This window comes from Dunckerocampus dactyliophorus, chromosome 5 (assembly GCF_027744805.1).
Source record: "Dunckerocampus dactyliophorus isolate RoL2022-P2 chromosome 5, RoL_Ddac_1.1, whole genome shotgun sequence".
NCBI classification, from domain to species: Eukaryota; Metazoa; Chordata; class Actinopteri; order Syngnathiformes; family Syngnathidae; genus Dunckerocampus; species Dunckerocampus dactyliophorus.
In genome coordinates this window covers 9,520,180-9,537,966 of record NC_072823.1, presented here as the reverse complement: position 1 = coordinate 9,537,966, position 17,787 = coordinate 9,520,180, and the positions used below count along the sequence as shown (strand labels likewise).

The following is a 17,787-nucleotide window of genomic DNA, read 5'->3' as shown; positions in this document are numbered from 1 at the left end:
CTTGTCAACACTCTCACCTATGTCAGCCAGAGAATCACTAATATGATGTCAGCTGGTCCTTTTGTGGCAGGGCTGAAACGCAGTGGAAATGGTGTTTTTGGGATTAAGTTCAGTTTCATAACTAAAAGGTACTTTGCAATCTATTGCCATTAAATTGTGTCACTCTTCTTAACATTCTGGATTACAGGCAAGTATTAATTGAAGTATATGGAAATGAATGTTGTGGCATTCTCAAACGTTTAGTCATGTCTGAAAAGTTGGAAAGGTATGATTGGGCCCCTTTAAAGGGGACACTTGCGGAGTCACGTCAAAAAACAGCCGGTTGCCTTCAAGAACAAACACAGCTCACTTTTTCTCATGCTGATGTTTCATTCGTACTTCATGCACAATTTGTGTGACATAATGAGGCTAAAAATTCTCATAACATTTCATATTATACAACCATTATGGTCTCCAGTTTTGGAGGTTCCGCTGTATTTATCTTGCTGTTCATATAAAAAAAACTAATCAGATAATCCAGCATGTACATTGTGGTGCAAATGCAACTATTTCTTACACAAGAAACAACCAACATTGATGTTTAAAACATCCACAACGTGACTTTTGATTTCATCCCGATTTCATATCTGTAAGCTCCTGGAAAAAAAAAAAAAGTTTTCATTTATTTTTGATTGATACAACACAGAAGAGCAGACAGTACAAAAAACAACAAGTTTATTTTAACCATATTTCGTGTATGTACTACAAACTCTGGTCTCTATAATCGATCTCCATATCTTTTTAAAGGTCATGAAATAATTCTTACATGAAAATCAATCTCTTAGTCTTTTACAGCACATTTCTTTTTTTAGACAGCTGGTTGATACGAGGAAAAACAAAACAAAACAGACAACAAAGCACTTGTTATTGACCTTTTTCGATGATGCAGTCTCAAAATGTGTTTTTGTATAAATCTACCACTACAACTGCATTTCCTCTCAAAAAATGAAGGAAAACAATGCTGATCAAAATATTTCAGTATCTTACATACACGATGGAGCTTGACTAAAATGTAAGAAATTGAGCTTTCAAATTTCCAAACAAATCACCTTCAACCAAAAACCGTAAGGGACGTTTAAGAGACAAAAATGATTATAATTGTCACTTCACCATCCCAGATTTAGAACATTAGAAGTGCAATGTGAAGATGTTTGGATGTCAGAAAGCACATAGGGTAATTCATTAGTCTAGCTTAATTGGACCAAAATTGTCTGGGGACCTGAAATGTATTAATTGGGCATTTATAGAAGACATTTGTTTTATATGCAGCACACTCACATCAAATCTATTAGTGTTTCCTTCAAATTGGCTAAACGTATTATCAGCTTAATATTAATATTATTATCCTAGACACTATTTATACAAACAGTGGGCATGCTGGGTAGACTCATTAGCTCCTGGCAAAGTGCTCATAATCATCACTGCTGCTTCCATATCCCTGGAAGCAGTAAGACCATTATATATATATATTATATATATATATAACCTTGCAAATGAAAGGTTTTAAATGTTGCAAGTGAAGGGTTTTAAATGCTCTTGTTTCCATTGTGTTGGGTTTTTATCATTTGAACTTCTAATATACAGTTGTAATTTGGTTTATAACTTATTGAGAAATAGCACTAATTAATTTTTGCAACAACTTAATGTCTGTATCTTTAAGGATCTTTCTTGTGAGCCTGGAAGTTTTGTACTGGTCAGTAAGTTCCACCAAATGATATGGAATGTTTCTAATCAGTTGTCATAATTAAATGTATTACAGGTGTTACGCTAAATGCTCAGTTGTGCTCTACCTTTATGTAAAAGAAATGTTAGATGTTTGTGGGTGTTAATTTTTGAGTATGATCAAGTCCCAGTGGAAAGGATATACAGTACAGTAAATTGTTTAATGTGGTTAATTGGTTTCAGACTCAACCGTGAGAAAAGAATTTCCCGCCAAGTAGGATTCCTTATTTATAATGGAATAATTTCGTAGTTAGATCACACAAAACCCGTGATTATGACCTTCTAAATACCTTTTTTTTAACATTATTAGAGCCGTCTAGACATGAAATAACACCCTTATAGTCACCTTTACTTCCTATTACCCATTATTATTACACATAATATAGATTCACACATGTTAGCAGTGGGAGACTTCCTTCTTGTTCTTTTTTTACTTCCTGTTCAGGACAATACTTCATGCCGTGGCTATTGCTTCATCAATGTAACATTACTGACACCTCATGACCTCTTTAGAATACTACATATCACCTCTATCTCTCTCAATGCGTCTTCTGAATGCCTTATATTTGTATTTTAGTTCATTTAGCCATTTTTATGCTTGAAAGTGGTTAATTTCGGCAAAAATACGGAAAATGTGCTTAAATGTGCATATATGCATATTTGTGATGAATAAGAGGCCATATTCGACCATGAAACAGCAATGATTAATTAATTAATTAATTAATTAATTTTTGAAAAACAGTGATGGAAGGAAGCCGCAAAATTCAAAACGTGAAATAGCAAGGGATTACTGTTTCGCATTAAGATTTATTCAAAATACAACACCTTTTATGTTTGACCAAGTTTTCAGAATCTACATTGTATGTTCATCCATGTAAATAAATTACAGTAAATAAAATAATACGTTTGCATTTTCACTCAATTGACTGCTTTGATGGGTCAGACCGTGATTCATTTCGTCTTCAGTGTCACACATCAGTGCTTTCGATTAAAGCAACTGTGCAAGTAACAAAACTTGAGCTTACTTTGAGGAGCTGTATTTTGTTGAAGTAATTCACATTTACACTTTAATAATCCAGAGAGGACAGATAATACTACAAGCAAAGTTATATATTTCTGCTCTTAGAATAGTGTTTAATAAAGTAACACAACTGAATTAATCTCAATAGAAAGGGGAAAAACATCCATAATTCTTTCTAGAAAACAAGATTTAAAGTACTTTTGCGTAAATGTTGGGCTTGACCGAATTTATCCCTGTTTATGATAGTTGGCATTATTTTTCATGGTGAGCTCTTTGTAATTGTTTCCAGGGAATGGGCCCTTACAGATCTGTGCCCATGAGCACATCAATTAAAATGTAAATGGAGCTGGGGGAGTAAGGCAGGTACAGCACAAACATCTGGTTGGTGCCCGCTCCCCCACACCCCGCCTTCTAAAGCCACAAAACCTGCTGCTCACGGCCAAGTTGTGTTGCTGGCAGGGGCAGGGTGGATGTGGGGCTGCCAGGTACTGCCTATGTGGAAATGTGGCACGCAGATTACAGCCAATGTGCTCAGACAGCTGTATAAAGGGTTTAAGCTCACTAGTCTACCTCTGACAGCATGCAGTCCTGCAGCTCTGTTGATCAGGTAACGGGTACGTGCTTGAAAAAGGTAGTCTGGAACCTGCAGAAAAACATGGAACTACAAATTATGGATGTAAGTATGGGTAGCAAATGGGTGACATGGGTGACCTTTGCCTCTTTCCCATCAAGGTCTTAGTGGGTTTATTGTAATTGGTGTAACATAGTAAAATATAAATAAATACAAACAAGAACGCTCGGAAGCTGGACACTTGAGAAAAACAAATTGCCAATTTATGCAAATTATATGCATAGACTTCTCGTTTTAAGACTTTTTTTTTTTTTACAATTACAGTGTAATTCTTAATATTCTAGTTATCGTCAAGTTTTACAACAGCAAAATGGGGGAGATATTATTTCTTTGATACAGTAATGTGATCAAATATCGTTGCTGAAAATTCTGCTGAAGTCAAATAATGACAAATGTGTACTTCATACAATGAATGTGATTCATGAATTTCAAGGTGGTCATATAATACCTGATTACTTACTCCACAGCTGGAGAAAAAAAAAAATCAGATCTGCCCTAGATTCGTTGGGAAAACAAAGTAAAGAAAGAGTTTACTAGATATAAAGATTTTCTTAATTCATTTCAGTCAACCAACATGAGAAAAAGGAAGAAAAAAACATCAATTAAGTGGTGAAAAAAAAAATTGTAGAATACAAGTGTTTTTCTTGATTTAACAACAATGTTTTTTCTTAAATAAATAACTTTTGTTTTGTAAAGACACTTTTTGTAACAGACATACCCTAATTACCAAAGTCATTGAATAAACATCACCAACCATTGAATTTTCAAACACACGGTGATTCATCTTGTGTTTGAGCCACCTCCTCAAAACCAAATTTAAACATATACTGACAGGAAAGTCTTGATGTAATTTCATTACATGGGCAAAAAAAAAAGTTCAGATTTGGGTCTCTTGTACATTGTCTTTTGAGCTGGCCCGGATTAACAAAGGTTCATGCGCTGAGCTGTGTATGGAGTTGATAGTGGAGGCATGGTTGTATGCAGTTTTATATGTGTTGTAATGGTTGAGGTGCTCATGTTCAAGAGGAGGCAAAGTCAGGTGGCTCTCCATGCCTGGTCCTCCTGTTACACAGTCCTCGTCCACATTGATGATCTCAATGGTGCGAGTGGGCGCATGGTGGTTCTGCTGGTGGTGCTGTTTGCGCATCTTGTAGAAGATGATGAGCATCACAGCTGCCATGAGTGTGATTGCGACAAAGCAGCCAATGATGATCTTGGTTGTCTTCATGACCTCATCCAAGCCATTCAGTGAGCCTTCCCCACCAAATTCAGTAACGGGGACCGTATAGGTTTTCTCTGTGGCACGAGTAGAAAGAGGGGTCTGGACTGTGGTGGTAGTTGTAGAGATGGGTGAAACAGACTTCCATGTTCGAGCAGATGGAGTAGGGCCCACCTTCTGTTGCACAATTGTGGTGAAGTCTTCGTGATGTGGCGTTTCTATCGTCTCTACCGTCACTGTGGTGAAGTAGCTGAAGCTGCTGTTCTCAGTGGAGGACACGTTGAGTGTGGCAGATGCTGTTGTGTTGCCAGCTGAATTACTGACCATGCATGTATACGTACCAGTGTCCTGCATGGTAACATTGGTGAAGTTCAGAGTGCCGTCAGTCAGGACTGAGATTCTGACCTTGTATGCACCGTGTGTCATGATGGAACCATTGGGTGTAATCCAACTCACCGAGGTCAAAGAGCTGGCTCGACATTTCAATTCTGCAGCGCTCCCCTCTGTCACATTTAGGTCAGCAGGGGGCTCCACAATAACAGGAGCGTAACAGTGAAAGTAGTTCTGATCCAGTTCGCCGATGTAGCGCCCTTTGTGGTGAGATGGTGAGCTACAGCGGGCACAACAGCTAGTGTTTGCTGGTACCATCTCCTTAAGCCACCAGCTCAACCAGAGGATGTCACAGTTACAATTCCATGGGTTGTGGTGCAAATGCACCCTCTCCAGATGATGCAAAGGAGTGAAAAGATCATGGGGTAAGAGGGTAAGGTTGTTGTGGGCTAAATTAAGCTCCACTAGTGATTGGAGGTCATCAAATGAGTTCCTCTCTATAGTCTGAATCTGCGCATGCATCATCCATAACTTCTGCAGATGGATGAGCCCTTTAAAAGAGCCAGGACGGATGACAGATAGCTGGTTCCCTGACATCTCCAGTTCATCCAGCTTCACCAGAGGAATAAGGTTGGGGATTTCCTTCAGATTGCACATTCCCAGATTTAAGTAGCGAAGATTGCTCAGCCCTTCAAAGGCCCCCTCAGATATGTAGGAGAGCCTTTTAAGCTCCCCAAGGTCCAACCGTCGTAATGAGGGCACCCTGTTGAAAGCATAGGAGGGAATGCTCTCTATGGGGTTATTCCTCAACCAAAGCTCCTTTAGTTTGGACAGGTACTCAAATGCCCCATTTGGGATCGTGGTGAGGCGGTTGTCAAAAAGCTCCAGGGTATTGAGGCTAGCAAGTCCATTGAAGGCTCCAAGCTCAATTTTGCGTATGTGGTTTTTACTCAGCTGCAGGATCTCCAAATGTCTTAGGTGCTTGAAGCTGTCCACTTTAATGACCTGTATCAAATTTTCTTGCAGATTTAGGTAGCGTGTGTTGGTCGAAATGCCATCAGGGACCTCTCGCAAGCCCCTCCGTGTGCAGATGACTTTGCTGAACTGATTACTACAGGAGCAGACAGAGGGGCACGTCTGAGCACGTACCAGACCCGCAACCACCAACAGCTGTAGGGCCAGGAGCAGTACAAACAAAGGGTCGGACAAGGCCCGGTTCCACCTAGGACCTCGCATCATCTGCTGCTGCTGAGAGGAGGTCATCTTGTTTAACATTCATAATTCACCGGCTGGTCTTCCGCTCTTTGGAAAGATGATTGGGCCAACTGGAATTAAAACAAAGGAGAATATTTACATTAGTTGAAGCACAGGTCAAATAAATCTCTTTATCGCAGTGTTTCTAACACTAAATGTTTCTAACTAAAACAGAAATTGTGGAGCTTCTGATGTTTTGTCTTTGTATCTTCTCATGTGAAAAAAAATATTGTAATGACTCTCATACAGGATGTCTATTGCTCATCCTTCTATCCTCATGGTCACAGGTGAGCTAGAACCTACACCAGTGGACTTGACCGAGAGGTGTGGTACACCCTGGAGTGTTTGCCAGTTACACGTATAGACATACAACACACACACTCACATTCACACCTATGGACAATTTAGAGTTTTCAATTAACCTGGCCAACTGAAGTACCCGGACAAAACCCACACCAGCACAGGGAGAACATTCAAATCCACGACCACATGGCTGTGGGGCAAACGTGCTAAACAAACGCATCAGTGTGCATCCTTCATCCTTTTTATTCGCAAAATAGAATTGGAGTACAGCATTATAGTGGAAGGTAGATCTATTCCTCACTGAGGAACAATGTTGCCAGATTGGAATTGACTGACAAAGATAACACAGACCAAGATAAACAGTTACACATGTGGCAGAGAAGTGGAGATTATTCAGAAAATGTACTGTATGTGAAGGGCAAAAACATCAGAGTTTTACACACAATGTATTATTATCATTGCTCTCTGGACAGTTTTACCTGGTCTTGTTAGACCTGCCGCACTTCTTCATAATACGTCAATCATTGCCACGCTTGACTCTAAGTTCTATGCAGCTGTGTCTTGTCTGTGTGAAGTGTGAAGTCTTTTTAGTTCAGCATTTACAGTTTAAATAGTTTTGATTCTTGAATTTGCAGGGAATCCTATAACCTGACTATTGAGCATGTGTACAAGATCGTAGCTAAACTGGGGACCCAGTACACAACTTTTGTTCTGTCATTACAGATTTACTCGGCCGAGTACACACAACAATTTTACGACAAGTGAAAGACTGGAGATCACACATTTAACGACTGCAATGGGGGATCACAGACTACATGATTTGTCAAAGCAGCTGAAGCGGACTGAATGTATAAACTCTAGTGCAAATTCTCATGAGAGTAACCATGTCTACGAGACTGACGTTTAGAGGGGAGAGAAGCGGCTCGCTGTTGCGACAGATAAATCCATTAAAAAGTCAAAACAGGTGTGGGTCATAGAGGAGCCGACAAACAATATGGACTCTACTCACTGCAAAAGGAGTTGGAGTGAATCAAACACCTTGAGGATATGTTAATATAGGCTACATAGGACTAATATAGATGCCATACATTAGTCACCAACCTTTTTAGAGACCAAGATCTCTGGTCGTGTCCGTGAATCTGTGCAAAATCTACTCCCCCCCCTATTTTGTTTCTGCAGTGATGCAATGACAAATAAGCCACGGGCCGCAGATGGACCCTGAGCCACACTTTGGGCATCCCTACACCACTACTTTCAAGGTTGGGCTTGTGGTGTCGGCTTCATGAGCAAACCACAACTCTTATTTGGCTTGTTGGCTCAGTGTAGTGGCCGAGCCATGCAGATTGAGGAGTGAGGGGGTGGTCAAAGCGCTCCAACAGTCAGCTCTTTTCCGAGCGGCATCGTCGTGGCTCAAAGATTTTTTTGGAGGTGCACGGCTGTGGAATTATTTTTGGGCCTTAACTTTGAGGTAGCAAAGGCAGATTTTGAGCCCTATTAACCGACAATAATTATGTACACAGGCACATCGCTGCATGCGCTCTGTCACTCCTTCTCTCTCTCGCTCGACCTTTTTGCTAGCGCGGGGGTCGAGTAGGTGTACTAGTGTACCTCCGGCTGGGTTTTGGGGACTGGGCTCTTTGCTGGGGCTTACGGGTTGCTGCCTGGATAGCGGTGAGGCGTACGGGCGTGTTCAGTGGACAAAATGCGTGCCTGTTGGTGTCACTCTGGCAAACTCCCTAAGATCAACGGGTTGGCAACGCCTTCTATACAGTAACGTTGATGGAACAGACTAATACTGTACGAATCCAGTAAGCCCCACCCCACACAGCCAGCCAGTTATAAGAAGTGGTGACAAGCTGAAGCTGCTGTTTTGCTGTGGCTTGTAACTACATAGCATACAAATAATAATCAGTAAAACAATGCAAATAATTTTACACATAAACATTACAAATAATTATGAAAATAAAGAAATCAATAAGGATATTAAATCAGTAGGAGGCTTGTTAATGAGCAAAACGGACATGTGAGCTCACATTGCTTGCTATTATGCGCCAAACAAAAATGCGCACTCGCACTCAGCACAGAGCTAACAACATGATTAAACTTCACCTCCATTTAAGCACAAGATTTACATTTGTGACCAGAGATGAGGTGAAAGGAAGAATAGAAAATAAAGGTCTGTCTGTGCAGCGTCTGAGAAAGTCATACACATAAATCTCAATCTCTGTCACATGACAAGCAACTATGGTAAGTGGCTGCAACGCCCAAAAACAACACATTATAAATGAAGTGTAAAGAACATGCAACAATGTGGGCTTTCTAACAGCAAGTGCATCCAAGAAACAAATTACAGGCTCACGCAGCTCAGAAAATGCACTAATTAGTCACAGCATCACGTAAGAAGCCCAACATTCAATTAGCACACAAAATAATTTGGTGCACTCCTGGGGGCACACATACCCCACTTTGGGAACCTCAGCTGTAAGGTGAACATCATATTTGGATTCATGCCACAGCATTAGGCATCATTTGTGTTTAGACATTTTTAAAGCGGGGTTCCCAATTATTTACCAATCTATTTTCTATGCGCTTATCCTCACTAGGGTTGCGGGGATACGACTTCGGGTAAGAGGCAGGGGTACACCCTGGACTGGTCGCCGGCACAATCCCCACAGTCCCCAATTATTTATTAACTCTTTATAACTAAGCATGCTAGTAGTTGTAATTGTCAGGGATTTTCAATGTGTTGTCAATTCTCCATGTTTTTTTTTTTTTTTTTACAAATACACTAGGTCCCCAACTTACGAACACCCGACTAGCGAACACTCGCAGATACGAACACAAGCCGACTGGTCTATATTTTATTTTATTGCCTTGTAGTCAGTCGCTCAATCAGTATTTATACTGCTACTGTACATGCTTGACCAGTAGAGGGCACTGTGACACTGCTAATGCAGCCTTAGAGCTAATGAGACCAACAGAGGAAGAGTGAGATGCTGGGGAGATACAGTGTAAAGCTAAATGGAAAGCTAAATCGTACAACCCGGACAGAGCCGTGTGAATAAAGTTTATGAAGAGTTAATAGGCCTGCTTAATTCAACACCACCCACAGAACACTACCTCTTTTAGAAGAGTCTAACGACGACGACGACTTGTCCTTTTTTTCAATATCTCCTCCTCCAACTCCTCCACAACAACATATGCTCGGCGACTCCTCTTCAAAGGTAAATAACATTTATCATTACGTATTATCATATCACTTTTATTATTGTTTTTTTCATTAATTATCCTTGTTTAATATTACTACTGCATCCAAACTCATATTTACATACATACACATATACTGTATATGTATACACGTATATGTAGTACCTATATCATTGGTAATATTACCTTTTCCCCTACTTAAGAACAATTCAACATAAGAACGGTCGTCTGGAACCAATTGTGTTCGTTAGTGGGGGACTTAGTGTACCATGTTTTTACATTAAAACTTATTTCTGTGACTTCATTACTAAAACTAGCCGTTTGGAGGAGTGGCGCTCACTCTCGTACCTGTTTAGATCAAAGATATAAAGAACACGCTGTAGAAGAGCAAATTGTATGATACATTTTGAGCGCAATGATAAACACTGTCTCTCGTTGTTGTGGGGCAAATTTGGCCCACAAGCTGCCTTTTGGGGATGGCTGTTGGACACATTCATTCTCTCACTCTCTTGCTAAAAATAATAATGTAAATGAGTGGTATATTCCACCTGACGGTATTATTTGAACACAAACATTTGATAGTGCTGTTTATGTTTATGTCTGTTATTTTATGTTGATTTTTCCCAATGTTGATCGTGACAGTATTATACCCCATCAATTATGTCGATAATTTGACGGCCTGGTCAGGTTATATCTTTTAAAATTGAAACGGGAGTCCAGCAGTTATGGTACGGTATACAAGTACACACTTTGTACAAATAAAAGCACTGATTTTCTAAAGGCGCAAATAATGTGCTTTTGCGATGAATCTCATCAATAATTTACATTTGATACGACATGGAATTAAATGTGTGTGAGCCATTTGGCTTCGTTTCATCATGTCCCCATTTGAGTCTGCAGTTCTCACTGTGTCCAAAATGTGCAGAAGACAGCTCTGCGTGTAGGTATGCACATTTTCCTGCCAACTTGTTTTTTAGAAAATCACAACATTGGCACAAAAAGAGGCATGCGCTTATTTTCTGGCCCAGTTTTGTTTTTTGGAACCTTTATAAATGAAACCCCAGGTGAGGATGACATACCTTTTCAGACTAACAATTCCTGGGTGACTCCACTAAAACTTTAATAGAGCTTAAATCCCTGCTGATATTATAAAGAGACTGCCTTAAAAGCTTTATAGGTAGATATTATAGTTGCCCATATACTCAATGGTTTAAAAAAAATATATTTTTTTTTTGCAAAAAGCTTCAGTGTGATACTGATTTGGTAATAATGTCATTTCAGGTCTCCAACTAAGGAAAAGTGCAATATAATGACAAAAGTTACTATTCACATCCACTCTAACATTAGCTTCTTTGAGGTGTCGTAGTCTGAAGTCCCAAAGTAAACATTTAAGTTAAACAAGATGTTGTAATTCACACAATTTGCTCTGTGCAGGATATACAGTAAAGTCTCTCCCACTTACATTTGTTAAGCTGCTGACAAAAAATGTGTTTGTTTTCATCGTTTTAAATTGTCTTTTCAAAAACAAAGATAATACTAGGAAATGTCACACTCCAGCAGCTGTTTATGGAAAATAAGTTGTATTATACTGTATTATTATTATTACTATTATTATTATTATTATTATTGTGGCTAAAAAGAGTGTTTTACATAATCCTGAATGACTCTCATTTGGATAAAGAATCCCATTACCACATTTACTTATAGCCAGATTTGACACAGAGAAAGATGAATCATCAAATCCAAATTTAAGGACCTGAGAAGATTACGCTTGAATACAATTACATAATTATTTTGACAAAATGTACCTGCAGCCAATGAAATCTAGTAAGGGAAGCATTTTTCAAATGCAGGAAGATGATGAATAGCCATCAGTACGAATGGGTGATCCAAATGATGTGGACAAACAAGTGCAAGATTAGCACCATTTGTTTTAGACAAGCACAGAGTGAGCAGTTTATTACATCCATTTGATTTTGCAATACCTTATTAATGCATAAAGCATGGTCAAGTAGATGATGAAATTAAAGGAAAATACAGAATTGGTAAATGCCCTTACCACATACGATCCCTGATGGACTTAATATTCTTTTTTTTTTTTTTTGCATTGTAATTCAGAAAATAATTGAAAACTCCATTATTTATCTGAGCTACCGGATATTCCATAGGGCATGAAGTTTTTCTGATGATGCCACGGTTTCACAAGATTAAAGTATTTGCTTTTCTTTTTGTTTATTTTCTTTACAAAATAACAAAGCTTAATTCAGGTGGTGATGAAAATGAGACCGGGCTGATGCTTGAATATCTGCTTATTGCAATGTGAACGGTGACTTACTGCTTTCATTCCACATGATACGCAGAAGGAATGATGATGGAGATTGGAGAATGAGAGGCATATATAACAGCGGAAGGTTGGCGTGCGTTCTACTCTTCAAAGAAAAAGAGAGAGAACAGAGAGTGAGAGATTAATGACATATAAATCAAATCAGGTCACTTCTTGATAATGCCTGCAATCTTGCAACAGCTCCAAATATAAACTAAAATCCTTTATGGATTCCAGTGTGGGAGTGATACTCACCACATTCATCACAAGCCTTCTCATTTCCCTCCCTCTTTCCCCAGTGGCATTAAAGTGCTGCATGACTGGTTGACGGTACTGTGTTGTATTTCTCACTAGATCATCATTTTTACAATAGTTGCTGCATCACTCACGACTTTAACCACGATATTGGATTTCACTTGGGTTATCGGACACAACATTCTTTACATGAGACACTGTTAGTGGCCACCGTACGTCACCAATGTACTACGACTCCTGTGTTCATATTTTAAAGCAGAGACAATATACCAGTTGGCATGAAGATCCTCTCACTCTGTATTTCAACTTTATCTAAAATCTATCCCCAAGAGAGGGTTGGTTCATTTTAGCAGCAATATGTACGTGCTTCAAAACCCAAATTTGCATTTTGACTAAACAACGTAGTGGTAGCATGTGGATGAACACCATCACGATAATATAATGAATGGAACTACAGTAGATGAATAACAAGTGACTTAGTAAATACAACAAATTCAAATTATTACAATACCTGACACCAATAAATACAAAAAAAAAAAAGCCATGACTATTTATTTCAGCTTACTCATATTTAAAATAGCAAAGTAAGCCCTTGTGGTTTTCACAATGAGGTGTGTAGGCTGGATTTGTTAATTCCCTTAAGGGTTTAATACGCATTAAGTATGTCGACTGTAGTTAGCTATTCTTGGGAATAGCTGTAGCAGCTATCTAAGTTATGTGATGTTCTGCCTGCGCAATGCCAAACTGACCAATGAATTCATGTTTCTGTCTTATCAAATGTTTTCCAATCCCATAAATGTTGCGGAGTGAGTCCGGCTCCACCCTTTCGGATACTATACTACTGCAGATAGTACTGCAACAAACTGGGAGGGGAAGGGGCAGAACGGAAGTATTCTACAGCGTTTGTGTTTTGTACAACAAAGGTCAAACCTCTCTGCATATGTTGCACACTTCTGTTGGAAAGAAAAAAAAAAAAACATGACGTCCCTTGCATGCCTCTTATATTGTTTTTCTCTCTTATTTTACAAGCTTTATTCTCATGAATGTCATGTAGGACGGGATTAATTTCAGTTAAAGAAATTATTCACTTTGTGTTTTCTGTGCTTTTCTTGCAATAATTTAAATATGCATCAGCAAGGTCGGATCATACTTTTGAAGCTGTAAGAGCACTCTCATCACAGCTGGGACTGGTCACCCATCCATCACAGGCAAGTCAGGCGAGTGAACCATTTGACCATCCGTGATCATTTTAAAACACAGAAGCACGTTTACCCCCTTAAAACGACTGAACAATCCATAATTTTGTGGTATGTTTGTTTGATCAGAGAGAGACAGCAATAATCCTTAAGAAATCCTTAAATTAATTTGATTTGTTTGAAAGTTCAATCATCTTTGCCTTAATCATTAAGCTCCAGCTCAAGAGCTCAAGGTCTCACCTTGTGGGGTTAGGATGATTGAGAAAAGTGAGGGACCAGCCCAGAATCACACAGAAGGAGGAGCTTGTTAATGATCTTACGGGAGTTGTGACCACAACCACCAACGAAACCATTTGTAACCATTTTGCTGTAATGGATTGTGATCTTGCACTGCCTGCAAGATCCCCCTGCTCAAGAAGGCACATGTACAAGCCTGCAAACGAACACCTGAATGATTCAGAGAAGGCAATGCGGTCAGGTGAGGCCAACATCGAGCTCTTTGGCATCAACTCGACTGGCCATGTTTGGAGGCAGAGAAATTCTGAATTAGACCCCAAAAACAGCATGCCCTCTGGTGGAAATATTCTCCTTTGAGGCTTTGAGTTTACAGAAAGATCTCTGACCTCTGTGCTTGCCAACAACTGTTTCTCCACCAAATACTACTCCACTTTCTGCTTCCTACCATACCAATGTCCATGTCTTTGTAATTGGGTAAACTTACATAATCAAATACCTGTACAGTAAAAGCCAACATTAGTGGATTTTACCACTCGCCTGGTCAGAGTCACAGAGCGCTGGAGCCTATCCAAACTGACTGGACTGGTCACAAGTCAATCACAAGGCACATATAGACCAATAAGCATTCACATTCACACCTATGGACCATTTATCTAACGGATGGTGTAGCCTGTGGGAGAAAACTACTGGACCCCGAGGAAATCTACACAAGCTTGGTGAGACCATGCAAATTTCACACAGTGAGGTCTGGCCCAAGGTTTGAATGCAGAAACACCTAGCTGTGAGTAAGACGTGCTAATCAATGCTGCCTTAGTGGATTCATTGATTGGAAATTCCCCTGTTAGTTGACAAAGAAAAGACAGTCTAATTACAATTTCTAGTTTCAAATCTAACAGTAACGGCTTCTTAGATTAGTTCCTTTAATATCAGCAAGGGGGGCTAGACTTGTAAAAGAAAAGTCAAATTCAGACGAGATGATGCAATGTCAGCAGACATTGCATGTGAGTGCTGAAAAGCTGAAGCAAAACTAAAATGCTTTGAAAAGGTGCGAAAATCAATGATTGAATTTAGAATGAACATGGGAGTTGTTTGCAAGCTGAAGCTCAACTGAAATGCTGTGGAAATATGCTAAAACGTAGAACAAAAGTAAGAGTAGCTTGAGTAGCTTCAGTCAGGTCAGGTCCATAACAAACACAGACCAACTGGCCACTACCTTAATCATAGGACGACTTTAGTCTCTTACTGTTGACCGCATTCCTCAAACAAAGTTGATAGTGAAACTACAAGTCCATCGACACAGAGTCTTTGGTAAATTTAATTAAGTTAAATGCATCACTGACAGACATTAATGCTATTTGTTGTTTCCTTTTCAGGTTAACTTGCTTGCGCTGAATTACAGTTTGACTATGTCACAGTTCTAATTGTACACTATCTTAGCCTCTGACTGCACAATGTTGAAGTGTATCTTTATTAAAGTGGATGATGACCATTGTTATTACCGTATAGCTTCTCAAGGGACAATACTCTAGAAATTAAACTTGCACATACACTCCTGATCAAAATTTCAAGACCAGTTGAAAAATTGCAAGTATTTACATTTTGCACACATTTTGAGTAAGCAATGTATTGCAAACAACCGTTAAACTGAAATAGGCTGTTCATCAGATGATCAAAAGGTCAGTCCATAGCTCAAAAAAACCTGCAACCCCCCAAACTAGAAATACAATTTAAAAAAAAGGACTCAGTAATGAGCAGCTGTGTCACTCTTGTTAAAAACCTAAAAAAATAGTTTCACCATGCTTGATGCCAGTGTTTCCAAGAGGCTAGTGGGGATGTTGATCCAGGTGGCGAAGATAGCTTCATGCAGGGCATCCACTGTTTGGAACTGATGTGTCATGTTCTGTTGGTTGTGCTATGCTGCCGCCTGTCTGTTGTCTGTTGCAGTGCACTGATGGTCCTGCCGGGGCGGAGCTACCGGTGCACACCTGAGGTCAATTAGTCATCAGGCCTTCATAAGCCATGCTGTGTGACTCATTTGTTGCCGGACTGTTTTCCTCGTGTTGTAGCTTTCTGGTCCAAAGTCCATCCTGTATACTGTGAGAGCTTTTGTCAGCGTGGCTTCTCTAGCAGCTGTTTTTGTTATTAGTTTCAGCATTAGCTTAGATTCCCTGCTTGGTTTCTTGGTTTCAAATGACAGCCTTTCCTCAGCAGCAATGGCACACTGCGAGAGGCCTTGCGTATGAAGCTCAACAATCCGACCACATTCAATGAGAGAAAGCATTTTTGCCTTCGCCATCAAGAGATCATGACAGTGTGAATACCTGACAAAAAATAAAACATTTTGTGCTAAGGTTTTGACTTTTAAAGGCTGCGGTGAGCTGATTTACAGCGTATTTCAGTTTAAAGCTTGTTTGCAATAAATTTTTCAGTTTTTTTTCTCACTCCCATTTTTTTCTTCTTTCATTTTGAAACTGTACTTAAAATCCTTTATGTGATCCAACAGTGCAAAAAGCAAACTGTTACAATTTTTCAACTCGTTATAGAACTCGTTATAGAATTTAACCAGGAGTAAGTGACAGCTTGTATGGCGGAGTATATTTACAGTCCACTGAAAATAACCCAACATGTTTGTCATGGTTGTTTTGGCATGGTTGTTTGTTTCAATAAAGTGATTGTTGATGGAGCACATCGTCGTCATTCTCTCAAAAAGTAGCAAAAGCTACAGTATTTTACATCAAACACAAAAACACCACAATCCTTGAGATGTGTAACCCAGAAGACTTTGCAGCTGTGGAATGGGCGGATTACTTTGTTGTAAGGATGAAATCATTTTTGACTTTCTCTTCAAGGTGTTATTTTGTACAGACAGGTTGTCATAGTTTTATAGTGATGTCATTTTTAGTCATGTACAGTTTACATCTGAATCTGGCACCTTTAGTAATAATGGTTGTGCAATTAGTGCTACTTAATGTTATTTTCCAAACAGTTCCACGAGCCACATGACACGACGTGTTGGGCCACATTTGGCCCAAGGGCCTTGAGTTTGAAACTTGTGGATCTAAATAGCTGGCAACAAAAGTGAGTACCAAGATAATTGTGTCTTGTCTAAAGTCAAGCATGTTGGTGGTAGCATCGTGGTCTGGGGATGCATGATTGCTGCCGGCACTGGGGGATCTGTGGTTCATTAAGGGAAACATGCCCTTCTAACATCTACTATGACATTCTGGAGCAGAGCATGATCCTCCCCCTTCGTAAACCGGGATGCAAAGCAGTTTTCCAACATGATACTGACCCCGGACACATTTCCCAAGTTAACTTTCTGAGCAAGTTGAAGGTGAAAGTGATGGAGTGACGGAGGACGGATGGAGTGGTGGAGTTCAAGTCTCTTTCCAGACTGGAAATCAATTGAGCACCTGTGAGGCATCCTCAAGCGGAAGGTGGAAGAGTGCAGTACCAACCCATGTAGCTCTGGTAAATCCGTGCCCAACATGGTTAAGGCACTGCTCAATAACAATCATCCTCACATAAATATTCACACTTTGGACACGATTTGAGCATGTTCACTGTGAGGCAGACTCACTTAGAGAATAACAGTTTTGTGTTGAGATATTTTCAAAGGACAAGTAAATATAAATATACAAGCTGTACACCAACAACTGTAAGCTAAGTTATATCCCAGTTTCACTTCTAGAATTGTCCTTTGAGAAGATACCATAAAATGGTTGCTGAAATGTGAGGGATTTACTCACTATGATAACCTACTGTCATTAGTCTTCACGGACAAAGTGATCAATACAGTCTAACTAATTTCAATCCATTTTCTTGCTGATGTCATAGCTCAAGATGAATTAAATTTAGTAGACACTCGTAGAGCGCAGGCCTGCCGTTTGTCATCTGCATTAAGTGAACTACAACTTGAAACCTTAACAGCAAAATAGAGGTTGTGCCAAGCAGATCCATAAATTATCCAGATCCTACATGAACACCTCAATTACAAACTCGCACTGTATGATTTGTCCATGTTAAATTTACTGTACATTACTGCCACAT

At 39.5% G+C, this 17,787-nt stretch overlaps 1 protein-coding gene across 2 annotated transcripts in view; it reads right to left on the bottom strand.

The window, feature by feature from the left end:
- Nucleotides 1-440: 440 nt before the first annotated feature.
- The window catches only part of lrrc4ca (leucine rich repeat containing 4C, genome duplicate a), a 75,703-nt gene continuing 58,356 nt past the window's right edge, over nucleotides 441-17,787 (bottom strand). For both annotated transcript variants that reach the window (XM_054776773.1, XM_054776774.1), the window contains one exon: nucleotides 441-6,287. In XM_054776773.1, coding sequence (XP_054632748.1) covers nucleotides 4,291-6,237 — 1,947 coding nt within the window. In that variant the 5' untranslated portion in view covers nucleotides 6,238-6,287 and the 3' untranslated portion in view covers nucleotides 441-4,290. The remainder of the gene's footprint in view (nucleotides 6,288-17,787) is intronic.